Source organism: Phanerochaete carnosa (assembly GCF_000300595.1).
Source record: "Phanerochaete carnosa HHB-10118-sp unplaced genomic scaffold PHACAscaffold_3, whole genome shotgun sequence".
Classification (NCBI taxonomy): Eukaryota; Fungi; Basidiomycota; class Agaricomycetes; order Polyporales; family Phanerochaetaceae; genus Phanerochaete; species Phanerochaete carnosa.
Genome location: NW_006767630.1, coordinates 3,191,483 through 3,201,022, shown reverse-complemented (window position 1 = coordinate 3,201,022; position 9,540 = coordinate 3,191,483). Strand labels below are relative to the sequence as shown.

At 53.3% G+C, this 9,540-nt stretch overlaps 3 protein-coding genes across 3 annotated transcripts; 1 reads left to right on the top strand and 2 right to left on the bottom strand.

The window, feature by feature from the left end:
• Positions 1–65: 65 nt before the first annotated feature.
• Positions 66–362, bottom strand: PHACADRAFT_193578 (uncharacterized protein; the record flags this gene model as incomplete). Its single annotated transcript, XM_007393708.1, has 2 exons — positions 66–230; positions 285–362. Coding segments are annotated over 2 exons (243 nt in total), but the record flags the coding sequence as incomplete, so codon positions are not given.
• Positions 363–3,549: 3,187 nt separating this feature from the next.
• On the bottom strand, positions 3,550–5,394 carry PHACADRAFT_89965 (uncharacterized protein; the record flags this gene model as incomplete). The annotated part of the gene is made up of 2 exons (XM_007393707.1): positions 3,550–5,277; positions 5,329–5,394. 2 exons carry the CDS (start codon positions 5,392–5,394, stop codon positions 3,550–3,552), a joined length of 1,794 nt encoding a protein of 597 aa, XP_007393769.1.
• A 1,239-nt stretch (positions 5,395–6,633) lies between these two features.
• On the top strand, positions 6,634–9,386 carry PHACADRAFT_182787 (uncharacterized protein). The gene is made up of 10 exons (XM_007393706.1): positions 6,634–7,101; positions 7,158–7,377; positions 7,437–7,512; positions 7,566–7,600; positions 7,655–7,897; positions 7,956–7,978; positions 8,037–8,366; positions 8,428–8,584; positions 8,638–8,766; positions 8,823–9,386. Exons 1-10 carry the CDS (start codon positions 6,872–6,874, stop codon positions 9,021–9,023), a joined length of 1,644 nt encoding a protein of 547 aa, XP_007393768.1. The 5' UTR covers positions 6,634–6,871; the 3' UTR covers positions 9,024–9,386.
• The last annotated feature ends 154 nt before the right edge of the window (positions 9,387–9,540 follow it).

Here is a 9,540-nt window from a genome sequence, read left to right as displayed (position 1 = left end):
GAGTGGATCTTGGCCTCTGTCGTGTGCTTCTCTGCCTCAAGGCCAGCGACGCGGCCTTGGCTGACAGAGAGATCACGTCCGAGTCGTTCCGCGCCATCCTCTGCCTTCGCCGCTGCAGCCTCGAGGTACTGGATCCTGAGCTTCAGCTCGGCGTTCTCGAACACCGTCGCCGGCTGAAGCAGGGCCGGTACGGCGGTGCAGGTGAGAGGCGCAGTTGGCTTCGCAGGGTACTAGGAAAGTAACTGTCAGATATGACAGGGGACATCACAAGGGAAACTACGTACAGGGCGAATGTCAGCGACGGTGTCGAAGCTGCGGAGGGAGTTCTTGAACATGGCGAGGAGAGGCGTATCGGCAATCATGGTAAGTACGTCGGAGGGTGTAGATGTTGATGGAAGAAAATATTGCTTGAGGCGTAGGTGTGGCGAGGGACGAAGGTGAGGGTGAAGGTGGTGGACGAAGTTGAAGTTGGTGTGAGACTGTCAGCCGTGGTTGGACAGAAGTTGAACACGACGGATCCCGATCTAGACGAGACTAGGCACACCGATCGACGGCGAGCTTGTCAAAGCGAACCGATCCGGTGCAGAAATCGCGTACGGAATGCGATGTGGGTGCGAGATTCGTATATCGCTGCATGGCTGGGACGAGAAGAAGGTTGGCATACGCGTCCACAACCTTTCCCGCACAAGTCCTCACCGTTAACGCTCCAGCCAGGATCCTGCGAGGCCCTATTGTTGAGGCAAGCAGCAGCAACGATAATTCTGCCGCATACATGCCGTTCCTCTACTGCAGATGCTGCAGATGGTGGGTGTATGCGTCTGGGTTGTCATCGCACGCTTTTGCCCCACTGATATATATTTCTACGCCGCATCGCATCAGATGCGTCTGCTGATGGCGGTCTTAATAGACGCTCTCCCGACGCTTGAGGGCGAGTTCGAAATACAAGTTATAGTAACAGCGTACAGGCAGAATATAGGCAACTGCACGCTGTGTCGAGGCTATTTCGTAGTCGCGTTGTGTGCACACAACCTAACACGGCGGAAGTGTCCAAGCTTCAGAGGATAATTGCCACCGGAGAGACGCAGCTACTAGATGTACGCGGCGACGACATCTGCGATACCCGACTGCGACGTAGCACGGGATTCAGCAGATAATGATACTCATAGACCATATGAGTGTTTGCAGAGGTATGCGCAATACAATAAGCTGGAGATCATGCTGCAGTCGCGACGCCGAGTTTGGAAGAGCTTGACGAGGCGCTCGTGATGTCCTAGCATTTCACGATGTCAATATTCGAACGAGGATATGACCGCGACAACATACCACACGCCCACCGTTTCCTTCCTCTCTTCGAACTTTTCTCTTTCATTGGCGTCGAAGTCGTCGGTTATCGAGAACCGACGCGCATCTGCTTGACAGGACATGTCGCGATCGTGAATCGGTTTCGCACACGCCTTCACCGCTTCAGCGCTGCTCATCGCGCGCGGCAGATGCGCGGACAAAGTGCGAGTTCGTGTACAGGCTCCGCTTGAAAGAGGAACGAGAGGGCAAGCGAGACGTTGCGGCACTGAGAGAGAGAAGGGATGTTCGTCGGCTCAACTTCTCAAACGGGTCCAACGTCACCGACTCTTCAATCAGCACGCGAGTCCGGATATGCAGTGGTGCTCGATTGGGGACTAGACATTTCCAAGTCTACCTGGAATAACGACTTCAAGTGTACTTCCAATTTGTATTATCCACATAACTTGAACGAGGCTTAAAAAGACAGAGTCCACTCACCACAATGCTGCCCGCTCGACAGCACAGCATTTTCGTGAATTAGATACCCCTGTGGTGATGCTGAGAGACGATACAAATGGTAGGACGTACAACGATAAGTAGTTCTATGCTGCAAAGCTTGCTGCAGGTTGTGAGCGCTGTCCGTGATGCAACTCGAGCTCCTATTCTCTCACGCCATGACACCTTCAGATCTAGAGAGACGACAAGAGTAAATCAGAGAAATAGACAAGGTGTATAGAGGACTAGCTCATTCTACGGCCACTGTTTTCAGTGATTTAAATATCTACAGCTTTGATTCTGTTAATTTCTTTTATCCTTCCTGTCTCCTTTTTAGGCTTTTCTCCCCAGTTAATCTTATGCACCTAATATTGTGAAATGATGGAAAAAGAGACCAGATTCGAAGTATGTCCCCAGCAGGGTGGCTTTATGGTTGATGGAAGGCGGGAGCTGAACTCGACTGCAGCCTTCAAATTGCTTTGAAAAGGTCGGCGAAAGGGTGAGAACCGAAGGCTGCAGCGGTAGTATGAGCTGCCAAGAAGTTATTCGCGTTCCTGAGCACCGTCGAAACGTCAGTCATACGGACGGCAAATAATAGAATCCGGAACATACTCTCTTGTCGACGAGTTAGATTGTACGAGCGTGAACAAGCTGCTCTCGGGAAAAGAGGAAGGCCACCTATGGAGGTATTCCGATGAAGTCGTACCGGGATAGAGAATCCGGGAAAAATGCAAGGAGCCCAGCGTACTCAAAGACTGAGCGAAGACGGCCTCGCACGTGCCTGCGAGCTTCAGGTTGAAGACTTGATGGCGGGGCGGGAGCAGATTTGCGCTCGCGAGGTATGAAGAACGATAGTAGTTGGCGTTTGGGCTTGTCGAGACTGGTGAAATAGTCGAGGAGAACGAAAGCGCTCAAGGACCGAGCCGATTGTTTCCCGGTCGGTAGCGGTATCATGATGGATGTGAGGACCGAGCAAATTTACGCGGGGAGACTAAGGTTGTCGAGCTAGCTCTGGAAGCCGACGAAAAGACGTAGGTAGAATGGAAATGCTTCTATATCCGCGGGAAAATCGGTTCCAGGTGCATTGGGATAGCAGCTGGACGTCATTTGCTTGAGTAGATGGCGGAGACTAGGAAGAGGATAAAGGTGGTAGATGAGGAGTGCGCTGATCGGCACTAAAGTATTAAGAAAAGGGTACGAGCGCAGGTCACGGTAACGAGGAAGATGCAGACGAAGGCGAATAATAGAGGAGAAGAACTGTCCGAGCTGTCAATCTTGAGCACGCGCTGAATCGTTTTCTTTGCCGTTCTTTTTTTCTCTTTTTTTCGGGAATTTTCTTTCGTGCAATGCGGATGCGGATGTCGTCGGAAGATACCGAAGCCTTATATATCGTGAAGTATGCAGATTCCGAGTCGGGTGAGAGTGATCAGGTGATTGAATTGAGGATAATGTCGAAGCTGCCACAGACGAACACGCAGTAGTGGTTCACGATGAAACTTCGTTGTTGTCAGTCACATCTCGCGGTGTCAGATACTCGCACTTACATAAAATTGAAATGAGAGATTTAGACGAGCCAGTTGGTAATCGAACTAGAGGCTAGCAAACGGTTATCGGCCTACCGCCTAGCATGAGCCAGGGAGATTTCGGCACAGAATTTCACTCACGTTGACTGGGGGATAGTGGTTATCGGCGAAGAGTACGAACGGATCAATGGAGGAAGGGGTATCTTGCTGAGATACCACCTGGCGTTCGTCATCAAGCGGCAAAGTACGATCAAGGGTAACTTACTGCGACTGCCGCGTTGACGTTGAGCTCGCTATCTGAAGCAGGGAGAACGACCACGACAGCAACAATGAGATCTTCGATGGCGCTATCGAGCTTGGCTTTCTTGCAGGGCGGTGCCTGGATAGCGTTCTCATCCTCATCCTCGGGAAGGTCGCGCTTCTGAGAGATTCCCAGGGCTAGAGGGGCACTGGATGCTGCCTGCGCCCGACCGAACTGGCTGATAAGGAAAGCGTTCTCGCGGCGAAGCCTCTCTTCCTCGTCCCTCAGACGGTCGCGCTCGTCGATGATCAGTTCTGCGCGAGCCTCAGCCGCAATAAGTTCGCGCCGGGTGTCACGAGTCTCGCTGCGAGCAGCGGATAGCTTAGCCTTGAGAGCGTCGCGCTCATCGACCAGAAGTTCGATGCGGGCGCCGGAAACCTCGAGCTCACGACGAATCTTGTCGGTATCCTCGCGAGCGGCGTCCATACTACTCCGCAGCATCTCGAGCTCGTCGACCATCAGCGAAATGCGGGTCTGGGTCGCTTCGAGCTCGCGACAGGCCTTGGCATGTGCGTCGCGCTCAGTAGTAAGCTGGGCTTGGAGAGCGACCTTCGCAGCCCTGAGCTGCGTAGCCTTGGCCTGCGAGCCGGCAATGTCTTCTTTTGCGTGGCGGAGCTCTTCAGCCAAAGCGTCCTTCTCCGTCTTTTCGTTGCGAGCCCGTTCAGCCGCTTCCTCAGCCCTGGCCTTATAATCGTCGCGCTCTGCTGACAGCTGTCTAATCTGGTCTACTTGGAGAGAGATGGTCATATTGGCGTCCTCGAGTAAGCGGCGCATTTCCTTGAGCTGTCCACGGAAGTCCTCTGCTTGCTCCCTGGCGGCCCGCTCCGCCTCTTCCAGTGCGATGTCCTTGGACTCTATGGAGCGCAACGCGGCCGCGTGCATAGTTTGTCCAGCTGCAGTCTGCGCTGCTTGCGCGTCCAGAAAATCCTGCGACTGGATAAAGCCGTCCTCGAGCTCCTGAATCTCGCAGAAGTGCCCTTGAGCCATCTTGACCGCCCAGGCGTCCTTCTTCCGAAGCCGCTCCTGAAGACTGGAGACCTCCTCGCGAGCACTGGCAAACGCAGTCGCAACTAGCGAAAGATTGGCCTTCTTGATGTGCAGACGCTTCTCCAGGTCGACGAGCTTAACCGCGATCGCGTCCCGCTCCGACATGAGGTTCGACACCTGCTTCTCGGCGGCATCGCGCTTACGCATGACGAAGGACCTCTGAGTTTCAACGATCTCGTTGCATTGCTTGGCCCAATCAGCCATGAACTTCGCTTCGTGCAGGCTGAACTGTAGCTGAATGTCCTTGTGGTCACATTCGATTGCCCTCTCCCGAAAGAGGGCGGTCTGCCTGCGCTTCGAGATTTTCGTTGCTTTGAGCTCGGACCCAAGCTTCTTGTATTCCGCCTGCGCCGCGGTTGCAGCTTCGTCAGCTGCCCTTAACTTCTCCTCGAGTTGCTTGCACCTGGTCTGCTCCGCAGAGAGCTCGCGTTGCTTGTCCGCCTGTTGCTTGCGAAGCCGGCATTCCCGTTCGCGTACTACAGCGTCAGTGACCTTCTGGTATTCTCTTCGCTGTGCGTAAAGATGGGCGATTTCGTTCTTAAGTTCAGCGAACCCGTGTGCGACGGCCGTTGTGAGCATAGTGGAGTCTCCGGCAAAGGCGAGAGGCATCGGGCTTGCACCAACGCGGTACTAGAATTCAAGTCTCAGGAATAGATGCAAAGTCTAGCGAGAGCCACACACCTGGCGAGAGTCGAAGACAGGGTCGAAGTCCCGCATAGAGCGCCTGAAGATCTGTAGAGCGTCCATCGTGATAATAGGGAGGTGTATCGAGAGGAGAGGCGAGATCGCCGAGCGTGAAATGATATGTAAGGATATGAGAAGAGCAGAAGACGGAGAGAGCTGTAACAAGGGCAGACGGTGGCTGACGGTCAGCCATGATCGCTGTCGGTCTCGATTGAAACTAGCTTCTATGTCAGCCTCTACACCAGTTGCTACAGCTTAAGGCTTACATAAACTCTGAAAGACCTTCTACATAGCATGTTAATCACCATATCTCTGTTTCTGGAGTTCCTATGGTCTCCTCCGAGTCCCTAAAGTCGTCGGCGTGGTTACTTTCAGTCGCAGCACTTGACGATTATTCGACAGCATATAGTGTGTGTGCAGAACAGACGCGCAGGAAAGAAAGAGATTGTTTTGTCATGACAAGGTTTGTGGGTTTGAGAAGTTTGAGAAGTCGGTCGAGGGACTGGAATGAGGACTCTATACTGGGCGCTCCTGGATCTGATGTTGGCACGCAAACTTCACACGCCACAATGAACTTGCCATAATTGGACAGGTGTTTCCACGCCTTTGCGAGGCTTGCTGCATTTTCTTGGGCAAACTGTACTCTCTTAAGTTCCACAGTATCCCACCTCGACATCCCTTTAAACGCTTTCCCTAGTTCGTTTTTGGAACGGCGAGCGGTGGCGAGGTTGCTGAGTAAACGAACGCTTCCAAATCGAACTCAACAATTTTGAATGACTACTAGCAGTAATAAGATTCCGTCTCTAGACCAGGCGAATCATCGTCAACAGCTCCTCTTCATATCAGCTAAATCTCGCAGCTCGTCGTCGCCACAGACTACGCCTCAGGGGTATGCCGGAGCTCCGAGAGACCGCAGCTTCCGCGTCCGAGTCGGCTTACGCCGGAAGCCTACATTCTGAAGGCCTATCTAAGCTGGTAATCATCTCAAGGCCGTGTCGCTCCTAAGCAGTCGTAGTGCGTAGTTGCGCATGTAGAGCCGTAAGTTCTCAATGTACTTTAGCTTCGAGTTCAGAGATCCCCGGGCCCCAGCTCCTGTTCACATAATATAGTTATACGGTCAAGTTTTGAGGATTGATGTTGTTCCACATGTTGAAAACCACAGGCGACAGCTCAGCGTCCAGCGTCCAGCGCTCAGCGCTCAGGTCTTGTTCGAAGATGACAAGCCCAAGCCAAGAAATCAGCCCAAGAGGAGACGAGAAGCGCTCAGGGATGATCTCACCCTTATCTTTGACAGCCACGAGATGAAGTTGACCCTAGTTGACCGCCAGGGGGACCGCTAGTGCTTATCTGCTGACGGGGTCTATCGCTGCGCGTGATCCTCAAACATACTTCCTGACATTTTGATTCCCGACCAAAGCACAGATAGCTAACCCCATGAGGCGCATTCTTACCACCACGTAGATAGACTCAACCAAGCCCACCAAAGAGTTTTCCGGCTGCAGAATCTCTCTGCCCCTCTCTCTCGTCTGCGCACTGGACGATGCCAAAACATCCTATCCGCGCATACCTGAAGCCATCGGCGTGGGCCCTGGAGCCGAGTCCGTCGACCTTCGCACCAACTTCGAAATGGTCGAACAAAGACATGGATCCAGTCCAGCCGGAGGACCGGACATGGTCTACGTACAATTACGTCGCGTACTGGATCTCGGACGCTACGAATGCTGCGGTTTGGGAGCTGGCTTCTAGTATGCTGGCAGTGGGTTTATCTTGGTATGTTCACGCGACCATGACTTTCAAGCTTAGGTTCACAAAGAGTACTCGAACAGGCGGCAGGCTCTACCGGCGATTGCTGTTGGGCACATTGTGATTGCTACTGTCATGGTCCTGAATGGAACGGCCGGTGCACGTCTTCATGTAGCCTTCCCGGTCCTTAATCGCTCGTCGTTCGGTTTCTGGTTCAGCTACTTTAGCGTCATCAGCCGAGTTGTCCTGTCAATGTTTTGGTTTGGTATCCAGACTTACACGGGCTCAGAATGCGTGTATCAGGTCAGTTTTCAAATATGAACTATCATGTCCCGAAGGAAGTCGTTTACGCTATCTTCTAGATGCTGAAAGCGATCTGGCCAAGCGTACAACACCTGCCGAATCATCTTTCACCCAGCGCAAACATCACCACAGTTGGTACATCGTCCACGTTTACCTCGCTGCACAATCTCTGACACTCAGGTTCCCAGGCATGATGTGCTATCTTCTATACTGGCTGATCCAGGTCTGCTCATGCCGTCCTTACTCAAGTTCTTCCAAGCGCTGACACCTGGGCCAGTTCCCGTTCATGCTTGTATCTCCGCAACGTATTCGCTGGCTCTTCTTAGCCAAGGCCTTAATTGTCCCTCCAACCTGGCTCGCCATGCTCATTTGGGCTTTCGTCAAAGTCCCGGCGTCAAGCGGCCTTTTCGGAGACCATGCTGCTTTGACCGGAAGCAACTTCTCGTGGGCATGGCTCAGTGCTCTCAATAGTGCCTTCGGTATCTACTCGACGCTCACGGTCAACATCCCTGATTTCACTGTGAGCTCGTCTACGTCATATTCCATCAAACTTCTCGCTCACCCTGCAATCGTGCTAGCGTTACGCTAAGAACGAGAAGTCGTACGTGCTCCGACTATTTCGGACAGTTCACCTTACTGTTCTACTGACTCAATCCTAGCACTTACATCCAGATCGTGATTATCCCCGTTGCCTTCACACTTGCGGCCTTTGTCGGTATCGCGGTGACGTCTGCGGGCATCGTACTCTATGGGGAGGTGCTCTGGGACCCGCTGCAGCTTATCGACCACTGGGACAACCGCGCTGCGGCCTTCTTCGCTTCTCTCGTGTGGATGCTGACCACTCTCGGCACGAACATCTCCGCGAACTCGCTCTCAGCCGCGAACGACATGACCGTGCTCTTCCCGCGGTACATCAACATCCGCAGGGGACAGGCCATCTGTGCCGTCCTTGCAGGCTGGGCGCTCTGTCCGTGGGAGATCCTCGCCAGGTAGGGTCTCTTTTGCTTGGGATCGGGGTGTGCGCAGCAGGGGCTGACGCGTGGACGCCAGTGCACAGGGCTTCCTGACGTTCATGAGCGGGTACACGGTCTTCCTGGGCCCCTTTGCGGGTATCATGGTCACGGATTACTGGCTCGTGCACCGCTGCAAGGTTGATGTGCCCGCCATGTACGACCCACGTGGGCGCTACCGCTACGCCTGCGGCTTCGTAAGTGACATCCGCAAACCATGCGATGGTCGTGCTGAACATGCCTTGCGTAGAACTGGAGGGCTGTCCTTGCAGTCGTCGTCTCCGTTGGCCCTACCCTCCCTGGCCTCATCAACTCCATCAACACGAAGATCTCAGTGGGCAACGCTAACCATCTGTTCGATATCGCCTGGATCTTTGGCGTGAGTACTTCATTACACGCGCCCTCTGTCTATATTTACCTTGGATGTATACACAGTTCACTGTAGCTTCTACTGTGTACTACGCCGCGTCAACGTTGTTCCCTGCAGAGGAGACTTTCATTCCTCGGGCGATTCTGCCAGATGACGTTGCTGGATACGTAGATGAAAAGGGGAGCGAAGACCTGGAGAAGACGTCACTCGACAAAGCAGGAGCAGACACTGAAGTCAAAAGTACACTGTCGAAGCAGGGCCTATGAAGAGTTTCATTTTGTTTCATCACTATTCCTCCTATGTACTTTTAGCGGACTGCGTACCTATGGATATTCAAGCTTCCTTACGAAGTATAACCACGGCGAAATTGGTATAGACGCAAGTACTAGACTACGCGATATACTGCGAGTGAGATTGACACAACAACAAGGGGACGCAGTCTCCCCGGATCCGTTCCACGGATGCGCCACGACTTAAGCTACGAACGAGACGAGAGCTGTAACCTTATCATACACGAAATACGCGCATCCCTGGCCACGGACCGCTCAGTAGGCACCGCCAAGAAAAGCCAGCTCCCCAGCTGCACCAGGCACGCAGCCCTGCAGGCGAAGAATGCATCCCAAGGGAACACAAGACGATGTGAAGGAAGTAAAGCCACCCGGGGTGGAGGCACGCACAGCTGCCAACCGGAAGACGGGATGAGAGGCAGACCTGTGCGTCGATCCGTCTGTCCCGAGTGATCACAACCTAGGGACTATCTAGGAAACGATGGGTATATGAGTT

Bases quoted from the DNA above. Each gene is read 5' to 3' on its own strand.
- PHACADRAFT_182787 (XM_007393706.1), top strand. From the start codon at position 6,872: ATGCCAAAACATCCTATCCGCGCATACCTGAAGCCATCGGCGTGGGCC. The intron at 7,513-7,565 runs GTACATCGTCCA...TCAGGTTCCCAG, and splicing joins CGCAAACATCACCACAGTTG to GCATGATGTGCTATCTTCTA. The intron at 8,585-8,637 runs GTAAGTGACATC...TGCCTTGCGTAG, and splicing joins ACCGCTACGCCTGCGGCTTC to AACTGGAGGGCTGTCCTTGC.